A 24,330-nucleotide genomic window follows, 5' to 3' on the forward strand; every position below is an offset into this window, starting at 1 on the left:
CGGTTTGCACCTGCACATGGGGAAAAAGATCGTACTTTTTGGAGAAATGTCCTCTGGTCTGATGAAACAAAAATAGAACTGTTTGGCCATAATGTCCATCGTTATGTTTGGAGGAAAAAGGGGGAGGCTTGCAAGCCGAAGAACAAGCCGAAGAACACCATCCCAACCCAATCCCACGGGGGTGGCAGCGTCATGTTGTGGGGGTGATTTGCTGCAGGAGGGACTGGTGCACTTCACAAAATAGATGGCATCATGATGGAGGAAAATTTAAAAACATCAAGACATCAGTCAGGAAGTTAAAGCTTGGTCGCTAATGGGTCTTCCAAATGGACAATGACCCCAAGCATACTTCCAAAGTTGTGGCAAAATGGCTTAAGGACAACAAAGTCATGGTATTGTGAGTGGCCATCACAAAGCCCTGACCTCAATCCTATCGAAAATTTGTGGGCAGAACTGAAAAAGCGTGTGCGAGCAAGGAGGCCTACAAACCTGACTCAGTTACACCAGCTCTGTCAGGAGGAATGGGCCAAAATTCACCCAACTTATTGTGGGAAGCTTGTGGAATGCTACCAGAAATATTTGACCCAAGATAAACAATTTAAAGGCAATGCTACCAAATACTAATTGTGTGTATGTAAACTTCTGACCCACTGGGAATGTGATGAAAGAAATAAAAGCTGAAATAAATAATTCTCTCTACTATTATTACTGACATTTCACATTCTTAAAATAAAGTGGTGATCCCAACTGACCTAAAACAGGGAATCTTTTCTAGAATTAAATGTCAGGAATCTGTGAAAAACAGATTAAATGTATTTGGCTAAGGTGTATGTAAAACGTCCGACTTCAACTGTACATGTACATAATTACCTCAACACCGGTGCCCCCCACACATTAACACATTGACTCTGTACCGGTACCCCCTGTATATAGCCCCGCTATTGTTATTATCTCTAACTTTTTGGGGGATATTCTTAAAACTGCATTGTTGGTTAAGGGCTTGTAAGTAAGATTTCACTGTAAGGTCTACACCTGTTGTAGACATGTGACAAATACAATTTGATCTGATTTGATTTTTAAACATAAATTCTACCTGACTCAACATTCCATGCCGTACGAGGCATTGTTGGCAGAATAGATGGAGGCAGTTCACTGCATGATTAATATAATTCACCAATACATTTCTTGGTAGTCCCTGGAACATTGTTTGAGGCCTTCATTCGGGATGCACTGTTTCAGTTTCAATGACTCAAAATTTTAGACAAAAATGGCGAATGTAACTAAGGCTGGGAATGTCAAAATCAAACTCGCGAGGGCAATGATAACAATTCATTCACAACGTGGCTAATAAGCTAGTGTATCTATACTGAAAACAAATGCAACATGCAAGCATTTTAACAATTTACAATTCATATAAGCAAATCCGTCAATTGAATAAAATGAATTAGCCCCTAATCTATGGATTTCACATGACTGGGCAGGGGCGCAGCCATGGGTGGGCCTGGGAGGGCATAATCCCACCCAATTGGGAGCCAGACCCAGCCAATCAGAATGAGTTTTTCCCTTCAAAGGGGCTTTAAAACAAAGAAATACTCCTCAGTTTCATCAGCTGTCCGGGTGGCTGGTCTTAGACGATCCTGCAGGCTGGCGTAGTCACACGTGGTCTGAGGTTGTGAGGCTGGTTGGACGTACTGCCAAATTCTCTAAAACGACATTGGAGGCGGCTTATGGTAGAGAAATGAACATTCAAGTCTCTGGCAACAGCTCTGGTGGACATCCCTGCAGTCAGCATGCCAATTGCACACTCTCTCAAAATGTGAGACATCTGTGGCATTGTGTTGTGTGACAAAAATGCACATTTTAGAGTGACCCTCTTATTGTCTCCAGCACAAGGTGCACCTGTGTAATGATCATGCTGTCTAATCAGCTTCTTGATATGCCACACCTGTCAGCTGGATGGATTATCTTGGCAAAGGAGAAATGCGCTGGGATCTTTTATTTAAGCTCATGAAACATGGGACCAATATTTTTGTTAAGTAGCAAGCTAAAAGCACGGAGCTTAACGTTAGTTAGCTGCTAGGACGATGTCATGTAATGTCATTGGAGGAGTGGGTGAAAGACTGACTTTTTCCCCTCATATCGTTTTCGGTGGCATTACACAGCTAGAGACGCAGGTGTCATTTATTTAGCTAGCAAGAACGACTGTTATCCTGTTTGCATCTCTTGCGTTTGCAAATTCAACCTGGCTATCTACTCTGATTTCAGAGCACTCTCATCTGAGTGTGGCAGAGCGCAGAACAACTGATGAATTTACGAACGCGTAACACCCATTCGATATGACAGGTGTCAGTAAACGTAGACAAAAAAAGTAATCGTCACAAACGATGTAGATAACATGTAACCAGCTCTGCTACAGCGAGTAAAATGGTCAGAGTGAGGTGTTCTCTCATTTGTGTCTGAAAGAGGGCTCCCGGGTGGCGCAGCGGCCTAAGTCACTGCATCTCAGTGCTAGAGCGGTCACTACAGACCATGGTTCACTACTGATTGACTACTGATTGACTAAGGCGCACCTGTCTGAGTAGACTCCGGTCTTGGGTGAGACAGATGTTTTTATTAGGTTTTAATTACTGCAGTGTCTATTAATTGTCCAAACGCACGGCCCCTTTCCTACTCTATATTGCTATAGAACTTCAAATACCTAAGTATAAGTCATTCCCAAAAACTAAGAATTTATGAAAATGTAAAAATGAACATATGTAAGTGCTCGCTTGTCAAAAGTGTAGTATTCTTCCTGGGGGTGTATATGAACAGATTTTAATAAGATTTCATGTTGCTAAGATGCTGTCAGTTCCACTTTAAAGGCTAATGCGGTTTTTCGTTGAGGCACATTTTTAAGAAAGGCTATCTAAAATGGCATAGTAGTTCATTGTTTAATCTAAATACTATATATTTTGTGTAATATATTCACACAAAATAAGACATTTCTACATAAAGACATTTGAGTAAAGGTCCAATCCTAACTTGAATGTGAATCACATCTTTATGTCAATGGGAGTTTTGCTTGAAAGTTTGAGATGGGCTCAGGGCCTGTATTCACAAAGTGTCTCCGAGTAACAGTGCTATTCAGGATCAGGTCCCCCCCCCGTCCATGTAATCTTCTAATTAAGATCTAGCAGGCCAAACTTCTAGATCAGCATTACTAATTTGAGACACTTTATGAATACAAGTCCTGATCTCAGGTTCAGGTTTGGACCTGAGTGAGCAGAGGGTGTGCTACTTACCAATGATGTGTTTGCTAGCAAAGATCTCGGAGGTAGCAAGGACATGCGAGTTGATTAGGGCCTCGTCGATCCTCAGGAAGGTCTGGTCGCCGCTGGCCCCGATCCAGGTGGCCTTGCGGCCATACTTGGCACCAATGTTGGGCATGGGGGAAGGCTTGGCGTTCCAGTAGGGCATATCCAGGATTGGACGACCCAGCTGCCCTTTCTGTGGAGAGGTGTATAACATTTTAGAAATTACACTAAAAGTCAATTAGTCGTGTCAGTCATCTCATATAGAATGATTTAGAAATCACTGCATTCAACAAAAGTAGGTAAAACAACCAGGATCAAACAAGACAAAGAAGAGAAGTCAGTATCCCCATTCTATGGACACAATATTAATCTCTATGCATTCAATAAGAATGTGTATGGACTTCAGTAAATAATAGATTTAGACAATATGGCATTGCGTTTTAAAGTAGCATTGCACTGAGGAATAACAAAGATGTGACCATTACAATAAGGTCAATAAGGAATATTAAGGATTATGGTTGGGGTTAGATACAATTAAATGGTTTTAGTTCATCAAGAAAAAAAAGTGACAAAAATCACATCGTATAAAAAAGACCGTGTAAAAAAGACATCTAAACTCGAAACCATAGGGGCATAGACCAGAACAGCTGCGTGGCATACCGAGAAGCTGCCGAAGGTGAAGACCTGTCCGTCCATGAGGAGCACAGCTGTGTGGTTACTACCAGCTGTCACCTGGATACTCGGACCTGGGAGGGCCTGCACCAGCGTGGGAGAACCCCTACAAAGGGACAGAGGGGGGGTAAATAATTAATTATCCAGGTTCAAGGACAGCCTTTAGACCCCCCCAACAAACTGAGGTTAAACATTAAGGGACCAGTGTTGTCATGATACCAGTATCGCGATACTCTGAGGTATCGTGGCAAGGAAACAACCATTTCTGAAGAAAACAGTCCTCATGTTTGACCTGCAGGATTAATATTCATTTTAACAGAACATGCAATTGGGTGCATCATTCTTACCGAAATCAGATGAGCAATTTGAAGATGTCAGAATACATAGGCAGCGTGTCCATAAGGCTAGTGGAAGTTAAGCTTTCCCTAAAGTAATTAGCCAAAATTATATAGCCTAATTAGCTTTCTCCTGTCTATACATAAATAAATCAAATCATTCAAAATAAGCTACTATACCAGAAAGCATGATTTGGCCACAGAGGATTATTAGCTTTAAAACAAGTTTTATAAAAATATAAAACCTGCTGATTGTTTTAAACGGCATAGTCTGCAGTCGGAAAGGCCTGCATTTTGGGCAGAGTGCGCAGCATATAGTTTGGAAAACAAATTGCTGTAAAGAGAAAGCAATCAAAAAAATCCAATCTGTGTTTTAGTCATCGGAATTCTTAACTTAATTGAAAAGTAGCCTTCTTATTGGCACCACTGGAGAACATCAGCCATATCCCCGGTAAGTGTGCATATTCACTGTCTTGGGTCAGTGCCACTTTTGTTTGTTTTTGGACAATAATTTCCTCCTCCAGGTTAGATGGACATCATATTGTATTTGTGTGTCCCCTTTTCGTAGGCCTAATATATGGATCAGACAACGTTGTTTTTATTTATCTGTTTGTCAGTGTCAGCAGAGTAGGCTACACTGTCATTTTTGTCGAATAATAAAAATATTCAGCAAATGTCTTCAGTCAAAGTGTAGTAGAATTGAATGAAATGTGTTAATAAAATGATTTTTTTTTGTGCAAAGGAGAAGAAATGTAGGCTGATATAGCATAGCCCTACTCTAACATGCTGACTAGACAGGGCGCGCGTGACCGTTGATGTTGATTTTGCCCACCCACACCAGATACGGTCAGGACACAGCTTGAAATAACAAAAAGAACTCAACCAACTACAATAATTTGGGGACAGGTCGAAAAGCATTAAACATTTATGGCAATTTAGCTAGCTAGCTGGCTGTTGCTAGCTAATTTGTCCTGGGATATAAACATTGGGCTGTTATTTTACCTGAAATGCACAAGGTCCTCTACTCAATTAAGTCACAGATAAAAGGGTAAACCGAGTTTTTTTCTAGTAATATCTCCTCCTTCAAGGTTCTTCTTCGGACTTTATATGGCGGTTGGCAACCAACTTTGAGGTTTCATTATCACCACCAACTGGACTGGAGGGTGGAACTCAGTTCATCTTTCAATCACCCATGTGGGTATATGCTCCTAAAAACCAATGAGGAGATGGGAGAGGCGGGACTTGCAGCGCTTTAAACTTCACAAATAGAAGCAGACGCTCGTTGAACGCGCACGAGCAGTGCGCTTTCCTCAGCCAACAAGATGAGTAACGAACAGCAAAATCACTAGCCAACGTCGATCTACTATCCCCCATAGTAGAAAAGTGTACCTATTCTATTGGTCAGCTTGTTATATGCAAGAAAGAAATAGCGTATTCCAAACAGACGGTGGGACGATAGATCCCAAATTCATACAACCAGTAGGCCTAGGATACATCCCAAAAACGTAAAAAGCAATGACGATTATGCAACAGATCAGATCGTTTAGCATAAAATGTTGATAGGCCTAAACTGTTCTTGTTTGCTTATGGCATTATACAGCTCGTTGAGTGCGGTCATAGTGCCAGCATCGGTTTGTGGTGGTAAATAGACAGCCAAGAAAAATATAGATTCAAACTCTCTTGGGTAAATAGTGTGGTCAACAGCTTATCATGAGATTCTCTACCCCGACCTACGTCCCCGATATCGCAGTCTCTTCTTCATTTATTTTTATTTTTATTTTATTTAACCTTTATTTAACCAGGTAGGCAAATTGAGAACACGTTCTCATTTACAATTGCGACCTGGCCAAGATAAAGCAAAGCAGTTCGACACATACAACAACACATAGTTACACATGGAGTAAAACAAACATATAGTCAATGATACAGTGAAAAAAAATAAGTCTATATACAATGTGAGCAAGTGAGGTGAGATAAGGGAGGCGAAGGCAAACAAATATAGGTATAAAAAAAATAAAAATATAAAAAGGCGCATGGTGGCGAAGTAAATACACACAGCAAGTAAAATAAAAAATAAAAACACTGGAATGGGTGGTTTGCAGTGGAAGAAAGCGCAAAAGTAGAGACAGAAATAATGGGGTGCAAAGGAGCAAAATAAATTAAATAATACAGTAGGTAAAGAGGTAGTTGTTTGGGCTAAATTATAGATGGGCTATGTACAGGTGCAGTAATCTATGAGCTGCTCTGACAGCTGTGCTTAAAGCTAGTGAGGAGATAAGTGTTTCCAGTTTCAGAGATTTTGTAGTTCGTTCCAGTCATTGGCAGCAGAGAACTGGAAGGAGAGGCGGCCAAAGGAAGAATTGGTTTGGGGGTGACCAGAGAGATAAACCTGCTGGAGCGCGTGCTACAGGTAGGTGTGCTATGGTGACCAGCAAGCTGAGATAAGGGGGACTTTACCTAGCCAGGGTCTTGTAGATGACCTGGAACCAGTGGGTTTGGCGACGAGTATGAAGCGAGGGCCAGCCAACGAGAGTGTACAGGTCGCAGTGGTGGGTAGTATATGGGGCTTTGGTGACAAAACGGATGGCACTGTGATAGACTGCATCCAATTTATTGAGTAGGGTTTTGGAGGCTATTTGTAAATGACATCACCGAAGTCGAGGATTGGTAGGATGGTCAGTTTTACAAGGGTATGTTTGGCAGCATGAGTGAAGGATGCTTTGTTGCGGAATAGGAAGCCAATTCTAGATTACTTTGGATTGGAGTGTTTGATGTGAGTCTGGAAGGAGAGTTTACAGTCTAACCAGACACCTAGGTATTTGGTAGTTGTCCACATATTCTAAGTCAGAGCCGTCCAGAAGTAGTGATGTTGGACAGGCGGGCAGGTGCAGGCAGCGATCGTTGAAGAGCATGCATTTAGTTTTACTTGTATTTAAGAGCAATTGGAGGCCACGGAAGGAGAGTTGTATGGCATTGAAGCTCGGCTGGAGGGTTGTTCACACAGTGTCAAAAGAAGGCCAGAAGTATACAAAATAGTGTCGTCTGCGTAGAGGTGGATCAGAGAATCACCAGCAGCAAGAGCGACATCATTGATGTATACAGAGAAGAGAGTCGGTCCAAGAATTGAACCCTGTGGCACCCCATGGAGACTGCCAGAGGCCCGGACAACAGACCCTCCGATTTGACACACTGAACTCGATCAGAGAAGTAGTTGGTGAACCAGGCGAGGCAATCATTAGAGAAACCAAGGCTGTCGAGTCTGCCGATGAGGATGTGGTGATTGACAGAGTCAAAAGCCTTGGCCAGGTCAATGAATACGGCTGCACAGTATTGTTTCCTATCGATGGCGGTTTAAGATATCGTTTATGACCTTGAGCGTGGCTGAGGTGCCCCATGACCAGCTCTGAAACCAGATTGCATAGCGGAGAAGGTATGGTGGGATTCGAAATGGGCGTAATTCTGTTTGTTGACTTGGCTTTCGAAGACCTTAGAAAGGCAGGGTAGGATAGATATAGGTCTGTAGCTGTTAGGGTCAAGAGTGTCCCCCCCTTTGAAGAGGGGATAACCGCAGCTGCTTTCCAATCTTTGGGAATCTCAGACGACACGAAAGAGAGGTTGAAAAGGCTAGTAATAGGGGTGGCAAACAATTTCAGCAGATAGTTTTAGAAAGAAAGGGTCCAGATTATCTAGCCGGCTGATTTGTAAGGGTCCAGATTTTGCAGCTCTTTTAGAACATCAGCTGACTGTATTTGGGAGAAAGAGAAATGGGGAAGGCTTGGCGAGTAGCAGAGGGGAGGGCAGTGCTGTTGTCCGGGGTAGGGGTAGCCAGGTGGAAAGCATGGCCAGCCGTAGAAAAATGCTTATTGAAATTCTCAATTATAGTGGATTTGTCGGTGTGGACAGTTTCCTATCTTCAGAGCAGTTGGAAGCTGGGAGGAGGTGTTCTTATTCTCCATGGACTTTACAGTGTCCCAGAACTTTTTTGAATTTGTGTTGCAGGAAGCAAATTTCTGCTTGAAAAAGCTAGCCTTGGCTTTTCTAACTGCCTGTGTATACTGGTTTCTAGCTTCCCTGAAAAGTTGCATATCACAGGGGCTGTTCGATGCTAATGCAGAACGCCATAGGATGTTTTTCTGTTGGTTAAGGGCAGTCAGGTCAGGAGAGAACCAAGGGCTATATCGTTCCTGGTTCTAAATTTCTTGAATGGGGCATGCTTATTCAAGATGGTGAGGAAGGCATTTAAAAAAAATGTCCAGGCATCCTCTACTGACGGGATGAGATCAATATCTTTCCAGGATACCTCGGCCAGGTCGATTAGAAAGGCCTGCTCGCTGAAGTGTTTCAGGGAGCGTTTGACAGTGATGAGTGGAGGTCGTTTGACCGCTGACCCATTACGGATGCAGGCAATGAGGCAGTGATCGCTGAGATCTTGGTTGAAAACAGCAGAGGTGTATTTGGAGGGCAAGTTTGTTAGGATGATATCTATGAGGGTACCCGTGTTTACGGAATTGGGTGGTACCTGGTAGGTTCATTGATAATTTGTGTGAGATTGAGGGCATCAAGCTTAGATTGTAGGGTGGCTGGGGTTTAAGCATGTTAAAATTTAGGTTGCCTAGCAGCACGAGCTCTGAAGATAGATGGGGGGCAATCAGTTCACATATAGTGCCAGAGCACAGCTGGGGGCAGAGGGTGGTCTATAGCAGCGGCAACGGTGAGAGACTTGTTTTTAGAGAGGTAGATTTTAAAAGTAGAAGTTCAAATTGTTTGGGAACAGACCTGGATAGTAAAACAGAACTCTGCAGGCAATCTTTGCAATAGATTGCAACACCGCCCCCTTTGGCCATTCTATCTTGTCTGAAAATCTTGTAGTTGGGGATGAAAATTTCAGAATTTTTGGTGGCTTTCTAATCCAGGATTCAGACACGGCTAAAACATCCGGGTTGGCAGAGTGTGCTAAAGCAGTGAACAAAACAAACTTAGGGAGGAGGCTTCTAATGTTAACATGCAGAAGCCAAGGCTATTACGGTACAGAAGTCATCAAAAGAGAGCGCCTGGGGAATAGGAGTGGAGCTAGGTACTGCAGGGCCTGGATTCACCTCACATCACCAGAGGAACAGAGGAGGAGTAGGATAGAGGTACGGCTAAAAGCTATGAGAATTGGTCGTCTAGAACTTCTAGAGCAGAGAGTAAAAGGAAGTTTCTGGGGGCGATAAATAGCTTAAAGGAATAATGTACAGACAAAGGTATGGTAGGATGTGAATACAGTGGAGGTAAACCTAGGTATTGAGTGATGATGAGAGAGATATTGTCTCTAGAAACATCATTGAAACCAGGTGATGTCATCGCATATGTGGGTGGTGGAACTGTGAGGTTGGATATGGTATAGTGAGCAGGGCTAGAGGCTCTACAGTGAAATAAGCCAATAAACACTAACCAGAACAGCAATGGACAAGGCATATTTACATTAAGGAGAGGCATGCTTAATCGAGTGATCAATAAGGGTCCAGTGAGGTTGGTTGGGGTCACGGCGATCCAGACAGCTGGCCGGGTAGATGGCTATCGGTAGCAAGATAGCATAGGATGGAAGTCTATTTGTAGATACCTCGTGCGTTTCCGTCGTAGGTTAGTGGGGTTCCGTGTGTAGAGGGGATCAATCCAAATTGGCAAAATAGATATAGTGACCCAAGAAAAAAATAAATAATAATAATAATAATAATAATTGTCCGATATACTTATTCAGATAGCAGCCGATAAGACAGCTAACGGTTAGCGGGCCCCAGATGAGCGTTCAGGTAACGTCGGGACGGAGGTGCAGTTGGATAACTCCCTCGGGCAGATAACGTCGGCAGTCAGTCGTGAAGGCCGGTGGGGCTCCGTATCTGCAGCAACAACAAAAAAAAAAAAAACGGGTCCGGATAGGGTGACTGTAGCCCAGGAATGGCTGATGGAACTCCTCAGCTGGCTAGCTCCGGAATGATTTGAGTTTGCTCCGGGATCGGACGTAAGCCAATAGTCACACGGTTGCAGCTAGCTAGCTGCAAATGTCCAGAGCCTGCGGCTGAAATCCGGGGAAACTGAGAGAAAAAAAGTCCCGGAATGCTCCGGTCCGAGTCGGTTGCACAAAAGTGCCGGTAGATTACGAGCTAAAGGAATAGCTGATTGACCACAAAACGTGGGCAGCTGAAACACCAACGCTAGCCACGCAAACCGGCTAATCTGGGCAGCTACAGATTAGCTTCTGGCTAGCTATCGGATAGCTACTGGTTAGCTTTCTGGCTAGCTTCTGAATTAGCCCCTGGCTAGCTTCCACGGTGGATTTTCAGATTTGAGGTAAATAATACTTTTTTGTAATTGGTGAAGCGGGTTGCAGGAAAGCTTTTGCAGGAAAGCTTTTGTAGTTGAGTTCTTGGATAATAAAATATATAAAAGATATGCGAAGAAAGGAGTAAATATATATATATACAGGACACGACAATACGAAACAGAAATGACATCTGAACTGCTAAGCCATCTTGGAATTCATGCAAATGACAGGGATTTGGTCCTTGTCGGGTGTCAGAAGTAAACCCTTTGCATTCACCTCGTTAAAGAAAAAAATCTTTGTCCAGTACGAGGAGAATAATCACTGTCCTGATATCCAGAAGCTCTTTTCAGTCTTAAGAGACGGTGGCAGACACATTATGGGAAAAATAACTAACAAATAACGCAAAAAAACACAGGGTTAGGTGCCCATAAAATGGCAGCCATCTCCTCCGGTGCAATCTAATGCTGCTGTTATTGTTAAGTGGAAGTGTCTAGGAGCAACAACGGCTCAGCTGTGAAGTGGTAGGCCACACAAGCTCACCGAACGGGACTGCCTAGTGCTGATGCACATAAAAAATAGTATGTCCTCGGTTGCAACACTCACTACCGAGTTCCAATCTGCCTCTGGAAGCAACTTCAGCAAAATAACTTTTCGGCAGAAGCTTCATGGAATGCGTTACCATGGCCGAGCAGTTGCACACAATCCCGCAATGCCCCAACCATATTCCATGGATCACCATGCGCAATGCCAAGCGTCGGTGGCAGTGGTGTAAAGCTCGCCGCCATTGGACTCGAACAGTGGAAACGCGTTCTCTGGAATGATGATTCGCACTTCACCATCTGGCAGTCCGACGGATGAATCTGGGTTTGGCGGATGCCAGGAGAATGCTGCCTTCCCCAATGCATCGTGACAACTGTACAGTTTGGTGGAGGAGGAATAATGGTCTGGGGTTGTTTTTCATGGTTCAGGCTAGATTTTGGAATGAGATGTTCAACATACTTTTGACAATGTTGTGTACAGTATATAGACAGGTCTGTGCCTTTCCGAATCATGTCCAATCAATTGAAATTAACAGGTAGACTCCAATCAAGTTGTAGAAACATTTCAAGGATGATCAATGGAAACAGGATATAGCTGAGCTCAATTTCAAGTCTCATAGCAAAGGGGCTGAATAATTATGTTACAGTAGGGATGGTGCCAGGTTTTCTCCAGACGTGATGATTGGCATTCAGGCCAGAGTTCAATCTTGGTTTCATCAGACCAGAGAATCTTGTTTCTCATGATCAGAGTCCTTTAGATGCCTTTTGGCAAACTCCAAGCAGGCTGTCATCTGCCTTTTACTGAGGAGTGGCTTCTGTCTGGCCACTCTAGCATAAAGGCCTGATTGGTGGAAGGCTGCGGAGATAATTGTCCTTCTGGAAGGTTCTACCATCTCCACAAAGAAACTACGGAGCTCTTTCAGAGTGACCATCGGGTTCTTGGTCACCTCCCTGAGCAAGGCACTTCTCTCCCGATTGCTCAGTTTCGCCTGGAGGCCAGCTCTAGGAAGAGTCTTGGTGGTTCCAATCTTATTCCCTTTAAGAATGATGGAGGCCACTGTGTTCATGGGGACCTTCAATGCTGCAAATATTGTTTGATCACCTTCCCCAAATCTGTGCCTGGACACAATCCTGTCTCGGAGCTCTACGGACAAATACTTCGACCTCATGGCTTGGTTTTTGCTCTGAAATGCACCGTCAACTGTGGGACCTTATATAAACAGGTGTATGTCTTTCCAAATCATGTCCAATCAATTGAATTTGACACAGGTGGACTCCAATCAAGTTGTAAAAACATCTCAAGGATGATCAATGGAAACAGGATGCACCTGAGCTCAATTGCAAGTTTCATAGCAAAGGGTCTGAATACTTACGTAAATAAGGTCTTTCAGGTTTTTTATATTTTACAAATTTTTTATTCTAAAAACATGTTTTCACTTTATCATCACAGGGTATTGTGTGTAGTTTGATGAGTTTTTTTTTTTAAATAAATACATTTTAGAATAAGGCTAACGTAACAAAATGTGGGAAAAGCGAAGGGGTCTGAATACATGCACTGTAAATAGTGTCATAACGTGTTAGGACGCTGGGTGTAAAGTGTTACCAAATAAAGAAATACAAAAACTTAAGGAGAGCATATCCAACTAACAAGCTCTTCGAAAGAAATATAAACTATTAGAACCAAGAATTAACAATAACTGATGTTGGCACAAGATGGAGGGAATGTTAGAGCATAACTAACGAAAGTACAATTAACGAAAATGTACGCTTAACCCAGTATAAACTAATGTATAGAATGTATTATATAGGAGCCAAAATTCTACAGCACAACAGCAAGAGTCATGCCTTAAGTGTAAAACAAACATTAACTCAATAATCCATGCATTCTGGAAATGCTATAAAATCCCCAAGTTATGGGCGGAGCTAGAAAGCTGGCTGTTTCAATGTATTACAATGTTAACGTACTTTTAACCTGTCAGTCTGCAGATTTCAAAACATGGCATATGGCGTTGTAGTGAAATACCCAATGGGCTGGATAATTGTCTTCTCACTCATCTTGAAAATCAATCAATCCGCCATCATTAACAATTGAAAAATCTAATGATTTATTATTGAAATAGCATGGGCAAACGAGAAAAACTAATTGGTACAATTTTAAAGCCATGTGGCAAACAATAATGCAAGCACTAGGGATGGGGGTGTGAGCATGCGGGTATACCACAACAAATATTTCCAATCTGGGAGGTAAACTTGTTAAAGCATTCCTAAGGTAAATATGTCTAACCATGGGGGGCAAGACCCCACGGGTTTACTTGTACTTGTGGAAAACACTGACAACCTACCCTTCTATCCATCCTACACTGTTAAAACCGATTAATTGTCTGAACAGAACATCTAGAACTATGTTTTTTCGTGTCCAACTGTTTACCATTTTTGCATTCGTGCATGTCAGTGGTTACCTTGAGTTGACGTCTCCGTGTCCAAGCTGGCCATGCTGACCGTAGCCAAACGTATAGACATCCCCATTCTCCATCAGCACCACTACAGGACAGAACAAGAGACAAACACATTTCATAACATTCCACCACATTACTTATCTGAATATGTTGTGCACGTTTCACATGTTCATGTGTGTTATTTTCCTATATACAGTCATGTTAGAGAGTATTGCCGTCTTACATTATCCACAGAATTTCAATTGTACATGTGTAGTTGTCATTGAACTGTTAAGCGCTTACTTGCTAAAGAATGGCCCTATTAACACATTTCCATACAGGGCAGGTCCCAGCAGATTGAAATCTTATAACATCCTCTACAATATATTGAATTCTTAAATGTCCAAGCCGTGTAATTGTTTTAGGACTGTCATACAATGGATAATTTACTGGATCATATATTTTAGGAGCACTTTAGCTATCCCCAAAAAGTACTAAAGAAATGAAAAAACATATTGAATTTGGCATTTAATAATATAGCCCAGAGATACGCACAGAATACCATTCATGAATGGCAAAATATATATTATATTAAAAAGAAACAACGTTTTGAAGTGTTTGTCCTATATCTAGGATACATAAGAAAGCTCAGGAAATATATATACAGTACCAGTAAAAAGTTTGGACACACCTACTCATTCAAGGGTTTTTCTTTATTTTTACTATTTTCTACATTGTAGAATAATAGTGAAGACATCAAAACTATGAAACAACACATGGAATCATGTAGTAACCAAAAAAATGTTAAATCAAAATATCTTTGATATATTTGAGATTCTTCAAAGTAGACACCCATTGCCTTGATGACAGCTTTGCACACTCTTGGAATTCATGAGTGTAGTCACTTGGAATGAATTTCAATTAACAGGTGTGCCTTGTTAAAAGTTCATTTGTGGAATTTCTTTCCTTCTTAATGTGTTTGGGCCAATCAGTTGTGTTGTGACAAGGTAGGTTTGGTATACAAAAGATAGCCCTATTTGGTAAAAGACCAAGTCCATATTATGGTAAGAACAGCTCAAATAAGCAAAGAGAAACGACAGTCCATCATTACTTTAAGACATGAAGGTCAGTCAATACGGAAAATTTTCTTCAAGTGCAGTCACAAAAACCATCAAGCGTTGTGATGAAACTGGCTCTCATGAGGACAACCACAGGAATGGAAGACCCAGAGTTACTTCTGCTGCAGAGGATAAGTTCATTAGAGTTACCAGCCTCAGATTGCAGCCCAAATAAACGCTTCAGAGTTCAAGTCACAGACACATCTCAACATCAACTGTTCAGAGGAGACTGCATGAATCAGGCCTTCATGGTCGAATTGCTGCAAAGAAACCACTACTAAAGGACACCAATAAGAAGAAGAGACTTGCTTGGGCCAAAAACATGAGCAGACATTAGACATACCAGACATTAGACTGGTATAAATCTGTGTTTTGGTCTGATGAGATTTTTGGATCCAACCATTGTTTTTTAACATATGATCTCTGCATGTGTGGTTCCCACCGTGAAGCAGGAGGAGGTTTGATGGTGCTTAGCTGGTGACACTGGCTGTGATTATTTATAACCCAATTGAGATGGTTTGGGATCAGTTCGACCACATAGTGAAGGAAAAGCAGCCAACAAGTGTTCAACATATGTGGAACTCCTTCAAGACTGTTGAAAAGCATTCCAGTGAAGCTGGTTGAGAGAATGCCAAGTGTGCAAAGCTGTCGTCAAGGCAAAGGGTGGTTACTTTGAAGAATCTCAAATATATTTTGATTGTCTAACACTTTTTTGGTTAATACATGATTCCATATGTGGTATTTGTTAGTTTTGATGTCTTCACTACATTTCTACAATGTAGAAAATAGTGAAAATAAAGAAAAACCCTTGAATGAGTAGGTGTGTCTAAACATTTGACTGGTACTCTTCTGAGGAACATGATAACATTTCAACAACATTTTTTCCATCTTCATAACATTGCAAAAATCAGAAAATGTTTGTCAAAAATTATGCAGAAAAGCTAATCCATGATTTTGTCACTTCTAGATTAGACTATTGAAATGCTCTACTTTCCGGGCTACCCGGATAAAGCACTAAATAAACTTCAGTTAGTGCTAAACACTAAACGCTAAAATCTTGACTAGAACCCCCCCCCCCCCCCCCAAAAAAAAATCATATTACTCCAGTGCTAGCCTCTACACAGGTTTCCTGTTAAGGTTGGTTTCAAGGTTTTACTGCTAACCTACAAAGCATTACATGGGCTTGCTCCTACAATGATCTGCCTATCCATGTGAGAGACGCAGTCTCGGTCTTGACCTTTAAGTCACGACTAAGTCAATATTGAAGACTCATGTGACTCACCACCTGGATTCGGTCTTACATAGCAAAACTTGAAATTGTGTTTTTTACATTGGATTAAAGTAGAGACTCAGAGCTACAAAATGGTATATCATACACTGCATTTGAGGAACAATGTGAAAGTAATTCTCCTTCGAAAGTTGTTCAACTTGTAATCTCACTTTTCAGAAAAACGCATTTGAATGTTTTGGTATCTAGTGAAGAGCTCTTCTTTGTCTACACCAATTCAGCATTGTTCACACCCTCTTAAGCTTTAGCCCCACCCATCTCGTTTTGCTCTCGGAGCGTTCAGAGGGCACACTTGAGGCTCTGGCCGACGATTTAGTTACCTCTGATTAACATGAAAACAGCCTAACCAGCTTACATTTACATTTAAGTCAATTAGCAGACGCTCTTATCCAGAATCTTATCCAGCTCTGCTGGCAACAATTTCATTATGCTTTTTTACACACATTTATTACACTGGCCATATTCAAAGGGTGTGTTGTACACACGTCACGTAAAATTAGCTAGTTAAACAACAAATTAACAGTGCCAACAATGCCACAGTCCTGGGAGCTAACCAACCAGGTTCAATGTTAGCTAGCAAACATTTGGCGCTAACTAAAAAAGCAACCAGCTCTTGGAAACAAATAATGTCAGCTAGGGAGCCAGCCAGCTAATGTTAACTAGCTAGCTAACAGTACACTTTAGCTTAAGACGTATAGCTAGCTAGGGAAACAATGAACGTAGCTAGGTAAACAACGTTTAAGATCACACACGTCACGTTAGCTAATGAGCCAGCCAGCAAACGTTAGCTAGTTAAACAACAATGAACAAAGTTCCAACAATGCCAAAATGCTGGGAGCTAACCAACCAGGTTCAACGTTAGCTAGCTTACATTAGGCTCTAACTAGAAAAGCAAACGGCTCTGGGAAACGAATAATGTCAGCGTGGGAGCCAGCCAGCTAACGTTAGCTAGCGAACAGTACAATTTAGCTTGAAATGAAACCACTATGTCAAAATTAGAAACGTGTAATATCTGAAAATGTCTTACTAGTGCTCTTCCATGCTATCCCTAGGAGGGGTGCATCACTTGAGTGGGTTGAGTCACTGACGTTATCTTCCTGCCCGGGTTGGCGCCCCCCTCGGGTTCGCTCCGCGGGGGAGACCTTCAAGGGTTACACTCAGCCTTGTCTCAGGGTAGTAAGTTAGACAACATAGACAGGGCTCTAACTCCCTTAGCTCCACAATGAAATAGGGTGCAGGCCAAGCAGCAGGCTGTTAGCCAGCCTGCCAGCTTAGTGAAGTCTGCCACTAGCACAGTCAGTGTAGTCAGTTCAGCTATCCCCATTGAGACCGTGTCTGTGCCTCGACCTAGGTTGGGCAAAACTAAACATGGCGGTGTTCGCCTTAGCAATCTCACTAGAATAAAGATCTCCTCCATTCCTGCCATTGTTGAAAGAGATCGTGATACCTCACATCTCAAAATAGGGCTACTTAATGTTAGACCCCTCACTTCAAAGGCAGTTATAGTCAATGAACTAATCACTGATCATAATCTTGATGTGATTGGCCTGACTGAAACATGGCTTAAGCCTGATGAATTGACTGTGTTAAATAAGGCCTCACCTCCTGGTTACACTAGTGACCATATCCCCTGTGCATCCCGCAAAGGCGGAGGTGTTGCTAACATTTACGACAGCAGATTTCAATTTACAAATAAAATAACAACGTTTTCGTCTTTTGAGCTTCTAGTCGTGAAATCTATGCAGCCTACTCAATTACTTATCTCAGACTCATCTCTCAGTAGGTCATATGATTGAGTGTAGTCTGGCCCAGGAGTGTGAAGGTGAACGGAAAGGCTCTGGAGCAACGAACCGCCCTTGCTGTCTTTGCCTGGCCGGTTTCCCTCTCTCCAATGGGATTCTCTGCCTCTAACCCTATTACAGGGGCTGAGTCACTGGCTTACTGGTGCTCGTCCATGCTGTCCCTAGGAGGGGTGCGTCACTTGAGTGGGTTGTCACTGACGTGATCTTCCTGTCTGGGTTGGCGCCCCCCCTTGGGTTGTGTCGTGACGGAGATCTTTGTGGGCTATACTCGGCCTTGTCTCAGGATGGTAAGTTGGTGGTTGAAGATATCCCTCTAGTGGTGTGGGGGCTGTGCTTTGGCAAAGTGGGTGGGGTTATATCCTGCCTGTTTGGCCCTGTCCGGGGGTATCATCGGATGGGGCCACAGTGTCTCCTGACCCCTCCTGTCTCAGCCTCCAGTATTTATGCTGCAGTAGTTTATGTGTCGGGGGGCTAGGGTCAGTCTGTTATATCTGGAGTATTTCTCCTGTCTTATCCGTTGTCCTGTGTGAATTTAAGTATGCTCTCTCTAATTCTCTCTCGGAGGAGGAGGACCTGAGCCCTAGGACCATGCCTCAGGACTACCTGGCATGATGACTCCTTGCTGTCCCCAGTCCACCTGGCCGTGCTGCTGCTCCAGTTTCAACTGTTCTTCCTGCGGCTATGGAACCCTGACCTGTTCACCGGATGTGCTACCTGTCCCAGACCTGCTGTTTTCAACTCTCTAGAGACAGTAGGAGCGGTAGAGATACTCTGAATGATCGGCTATGAAAAGCCAACTGACATTTACTCCTGAGGTGCTGACTTGTTGTACCCTCGACAACTACTGTGATTATTATTATTTGACCATGCTGGTCATTTATGAACATTTGAACATCTTGGCCATGTTCTGTTATAATCTCCACCCGGCACAGCCAGAAAAGGACTGGCCACCCCTCATAGCCTGGTTCCTCTCTAGGTTTCGGCCTTTCTAAGGAGTTTTTCTCAGCCACCGTGCTTCTACACCTGCATTGCTTGCTGTTTGGGGTTTTAGGCTGGGTTTCTGTACAGCACTTTGATATATCAGCTGATGTAAGAAGGGCTTTATAAATAAATTTGATTTGAATGTTTTGGTACACGATAGCGCACACGCGCAGCCGGTTTGGGTTCCGTGTTACTCGTATACATGGATGGACGCTTCTCCCTCTCTGTCACAGATACCATGGTTGCCCTTAGCTTGAAGATGTAATCCGGAGACAGGTGTTAGATACAACAGCCTTTGTGTGTTCCCTTTTTGACTCCGTCTGCATATTTGCAATCAAATGCCAGAATCTTCTCTATTTCCTTAGCTATCATACTCTAATTTCACTCATTTCAAAACTCGGTCCTCCAGAAAGTGGAGAGCAACACTTATGCAGTTCTACTACGTGATATCTTTTTTTTTTTTAAAGCTGCATTAGAAAGGATTACCTAAGCATGCTACATGGCAGACCAATCTCAACTCATCTCTCGGCATGTCCAGCCCACTCATTATCTCAGCCAATCATGGCTAGCGGGAAGGATGCTGACTTTTTCCATGGCTAAACCAACTAGGCTCGTAATTTAACAATCTTATTCATATTTACAGGTGGCATACAAGTTTGTTATTAAGGCACACGAAAGTTCACGTGCTCCAGAAGGCAGTTTTGCCAAAAAACACATTTATTAAAATAAAATAAAGTTCCTGTGAAGTAGTGACGCACGACATACGCCTAGTTTCCTGAAACGAGTCACAAATTACTTGCCGTTAACTTTTTTAAAGTCACAATTGGCCTCAGTGAATTTCTTGACCTGTTTCCTGTATCTTTGTAATGGATGCCTGTATCTTTGTAATAACTAAGTGTATTGATCCCTGGTCTTTGTGGTTGAATCTGTGCTTGAAATTAACCGCTCGACTGAGGGACCTTACAGATAATTGTTTGTGTAGGGTACAGAGATGAGGTAGTCATAAAAACAAAAAAAAGACTATTATTGCACATAGTGAGTCCATGCAATTTACTATGTGACTTGTTAAGTTCATTTTTACTCCCAAACATATTTAGGCTTGCCATAAATGGGTTGAATCCTTGACTCAAGAACTTTTCAGCTTTTCATGTTTAATTCATTTGCAAAAAAAAATAAAAATAAAAAACATAATTCCACTTTGACATTATGGGGTATTATGTGTAGGCCAGTGACAAAAAAAATATKTATTTAATCCATTTTAGATGTAACAACAAAATGTGGAAAAAGTTAGCTATATTATGAACACAACTCATCTGCTGTCAATAGCAGAATATGACTCGAGAGCAATTGTAATGACAGTCCCAAGACAGTCCCTGATTAGCAAGGATTAGTCTGTGTTTAATTTAATTGCGTATTAAAAATACAATTTGATATCATCGTGAGGGATTTTCTCGAGCTTCCTAGAAAAATGCTACCGAGGTAGCAACAGCAACCAAGGGGACGGGGGCTCAACGATTCCTTTAACTATTTTTATTGAAAGACCTTTATGACCTATGGCTATTGTGGCCAGAGGACACTCCTCAAAACAAAGTCTTCCTCTTGTGATCAAACACCACTGAGGAAGAGCTCAAAGTGGAAGCAGGAAGTGAGTAATAGGAAGTGTCCGGGAGACCTACCTGAATGGTGGAAGCCGCAGCTAACCTGCACAGCTCTCATCTCGCAGTCGAAGCGCACCGCCCCCGGGGGATAAGTGGTGATCTTACTGGCGTCCTTTTCCCCTCGCTCACTGTTCCCGTCTGCAAAGGCAAACAGGCCATCAGTCAGGTAGACAGAGGGAAGGAGGGAGCAGGGAGGAGAGAGGGGGGGGGGGGTTTAAGAAAGATGGAGAACTCTGTTGGTAGCTTCAGAGATGGGTGTCTCAGGATCGGAGCAACAACAGTCCTGGAGCAAGAAAGAGAGGGAAGCTGGAAGGAGCAAGTCATTCTGAGAAGAAAAAAAAAGGGAGAAAAGGACAATGAAGTCATGCAAAAAGAAGGTAGAAATAAGGTAAAAGCTCTCAAAACCTCAAAGAGCAGGACCTCTCTTTGTGGGAGGACATTTGGTGGGGGGGTTGATTCAAGTTCAATTTCAATGTGACGCATCACTTGCAGGTGCGTTTGACTCCTAACTACACGGCAACAGGACCCAGAGCTTAGTGATGTTCTTTCCAGCTGCATTTATTTAAAAATGTTCTGTATAAAAGTGTAATGTGAGTTTGGTGTGTCAATGGCTTTCATAGGGGTCCTATTGTTTCAGAGGTCATAATGGTGGGTGAGAGGAACCGGGTGGATGAACGCCCATGCATTAGTGATCATAGAACAGTGTTTCTCAACCCCATTCTATACCAAGGACTGACATGTTATGGTCTTCCTCTTTTTATACTGAACAAAAATATAACATACAACAATTTAAAAGAGTTTACAGTTCTTATAAAGAAATCAGTCAATTGAAATCAATTAATTTGGCACTAATCTACGAATTTCAAATGAATGGAAATTTAGATACGGATCTTTTGGTCAGAGACATAAAAATAAAAAAGCAGGGGTGTGGATCAGAAAGCCAGTCAGTATCTGGTGTGACATCCATTTGCCTCATGCACTGCGACACATTTCAAGATGTAATGTCACATTCACAAGTACAGTGAAATGCCATTCTTGCAAATTCAAAACCCAACAATGCAATAATCAATAACAATGTATTACTAGATAAAAAACTTGAGAAATAAGAATGGAAAATATGAAATACAAAGTACATAAGTAAGCATACTATATACAGAAAATATTTAACAAGTCAGTTCCAATACCATATTTAAATGTGTATACTGGATACTGGAGTGATGGAGGTAAATATGTGTAGGGGTAAGGGGCTTAGGCAACAGGGTATAAGATAAACAGAGTAGCAGTAGCTTGTATGCGAGTGGGTGTGAGGCAGTATAAGATAATGTACATATTATGTGCGAGTGAGAAAATGGATTGTTTGTGTGTTGGAGTGACAGTGTCTGTGAGTGTGTAGGGCCCTGAGTGTGCATAGAGACAGTGCAAAGATCTAAATAAAAAGGTAAATAAAAGACAGAAGGTTAACTCCGATAGTCCGTGTATCTATTTGGTTAACTATTTATTCGTCATATTTCTTGAAGCTGTTCAAGAGACTGTTGGTGTCAGGATTGATGCACTGGTACCTCTTGCCATGCAGCAGCAGAGAAAAGTCTTCGGCTTGGGTGGTTGGAGCCTGAATTTTTCAGGCCTTCTTTTCACACTGCCTGATATAGAGGTCCTGGATGGCAGGGAGCCCGGCCCTAGTGATGTACTAACACTCTGTAGTGCCATGCGATCGAGGGCAAAGCTATTGCCATACCAAGCAGTGATGCAGCCAGTCAATATGCTCTCAATGGCACAGCTGTAGAACCTTTTGAGGATTTGAGGGCCAATGCCAAACTGTTTCAACCTTCTGAAGGGGAAGAGGCACTTTTGCCCCTTCATCACTACTGTGCGTGTGTTTTAAGTCCTTAGTTATTTGGACACCGAGGAACATGAAGCTTTCTAGCTGCTCCACTGCCGCCCCGTTGATGTGGATGGGGGCGTGCTTGTCCCCCAGTTTCCTGTAGTCCACGATCAGCTCCTTGGTCTTGCTGACATTGAGGTGTTGTTTCTCTGGCATCACACTGCCAGGTCACTGACCTCCACCCTGTAGGCTGACTCATTCCCCAATGATCAGGCCTACCACCGTTGTGTCGTCAGCGAACTTGATAATGGCATTGGAGTTGTGCGTGGCCACACAGTCCTGGGTGAACAGCACAGGAGGGGACTAAGCACACAACCCTGTGGGATCCCTGTGTTAAGGGTTAGCGTGGCGGAGGTGATGTTGCCTACCCTCACCACCTGGGTTCGGCCCATCAGGAATTCCAGGATTCAGTTGTAGAGGGATGTGTTCAGACACAGAGTCCTAACCTTGGTGACAAGCTTGGAGGGGACAATTCTGTAGTCAATGAAAAGCATTCTCCCTTAAGTACTCAAATAAAATACAAATGTATTTGACACAAGAGTCGAAAACAACAGGTGTAGACAGTACCGTGAAATACTTACAAGCACATAACCAACAATAGAGTAAAGAAAAACACCAACAATAATAGTAACAAATAATTAAAGAGCAGCAGTAAACTAACAATAGTGAGGCTATACAGTCATGGCCAAAAGTTTTGAGAATGACACAAATATTAATTTCCACAAAGTTTGCTGCTTCAGTGTCTTTAGAAATTAATGTCAGATGTTACTATGGAATACTGAAGTATAATTACAAGCATTTCATTAGTGTCAAAGGCTTTTATTGACAAGTACATGAAGTTGATGCAAAGAGTCAATATTTGCAGTGCTGACCCTTCTTTTTCAAGACCTCTGCAATCCGTCCTGGCATGCTGTCAATTAACTTCTGGGCCACATCCTGACTGATGGCAGCCCATTCTTGCATAATCAATGCTTGGAGTTAGTCAGAATTTGTGTGTTTTTGTTTGTCCACCTGCCTCTTGAGGATTGACCACAAGTTCTCAATGGGATTAAGGTCTTGGGAGTTTCCTGGCCATGGACCCAAAATACCGATGTTTTGTTCCCCGAGCCACTTAGTTATCACTTTTGCCTGACGGCAAGGTGCTCCATCATGCTGGAAAAGGCAATGTTCGTCACCAAACTGTTACTGCATGGTTGGGAGAAGTTTATCTAGAAGGATGTTGGTACCATTATTTATTCATGGCTGTGTTCTTAGGCAAAATTGTGAGTGAGCCCACTCCCTTGGCTGAAGCATGAATGGTCTCAGGATGCTTTACTGTTGGCATGACACAGGACTGACGGTAGCGTTCACAGGGGTGGCAGGTGGCCTAGTGGTTAGAGAGTTGGGCCAGTAACCGAAAGGTTGCTAGATCGAATTCCCGAACAGACGCTGTTCCAAGGCCGTCATTGTAATTAAGAATTTGTTCTCAACTGACTTGCCTAGTTAAATAAAGGTTAAATAAAAAATTATAAAAAATAAATAAAAAGAACAGTCTATGACTAGGGTGGCTGGAGTCTGACAATTTTTAGGGCCTTCCTCTGACACCGCCTGATATAGAGGTCCTGGATGGCCGGAGGTCGAGCAGTTGCCATACCAGGCAGTGATGCAACCAGTCAAGATGCTCTCGATGGTTCAGCTACAGAATTTGAGGATCTGAGGACACATACCAAATATTTTTGGTCTCCTGAGGGGGAATAGGCACATTTGTGGCCTGCTGGAGGTCATTTTGCAGGGCTCTGGCAGTGCTCCTCCTGCTCAAAGGCGGAGGTAGCGGTCCTGCTGCTGGGTTGTTGCCCTCCTACGGCCTCCTCCACGTCTCCTGATGTACTGGCCTGTCTCCTGGTAGCGCCTCCATGCTCTGGACACTACGCTGAGAGACACAGCAAACCTTCTTGCCACAGCTCGCATTGATGTGACATCCTGGATGAGCTGCACTACCTGAGCCACTTGTGTGGGTTGTAGACTCCGTCTCATGCTACCACTA

At 42.7% G+C, this 24,330-nt stretch overlaps 1 protein-coding gene across 22 annotated transcripts in view; it reads right to left on the reverse strand.

Moving 5' to 3' along the window:
- The window catches only part of LOC111973092 (E3 ubiquitin-protein ligase MYCBP2), a 309,758-nt gene that overhangs the window by 160,837 nt on the left and 124,591 nt on the right, over positions 1–24,330 (reverse strand). For all 22 annotated transcript variants that reach the window (XM_024000406.1, XM_024000384.1, XM_024000447.1 and 19 more), the window contains 4 exons: positions 20,444–20,563; positions 13,603–13,684; positions 3,954–4,071; positions 3,282–3,486 (listed from right to left, as the gene is read on the reverse strand). In XM_024000406.1, the coding sequence (XP_023856174.1) occupies positions 3,282–3,486; positions 3,954–4,071; positions 13,603–13,684; positions 20,444–20,563 (525 nt within the window). The remainder of the gene's footprint in view (positions 1–3,281; positions 3,487–3,953; positions 4,072–13,602; positions 13,685–20,443; positions 20,564–24,330) is intronic.

This window comes from Salvelinus sp. IW2-2015, linkage group LG2, assembly GCF_002910315.2.
Source record: "Salvelinus sp. IW2-2015 linkage group LG2, ASM291031v2, whole genome shotgun sequence".
Taxonomy (NCBI): domain Eukaryota; kingdom Metazoa; phylum Chordata; class Actinopteri; order Salmoniformes; family Salmonidae; genus Salvelinus; species Salvelinus sp. IW2-2015.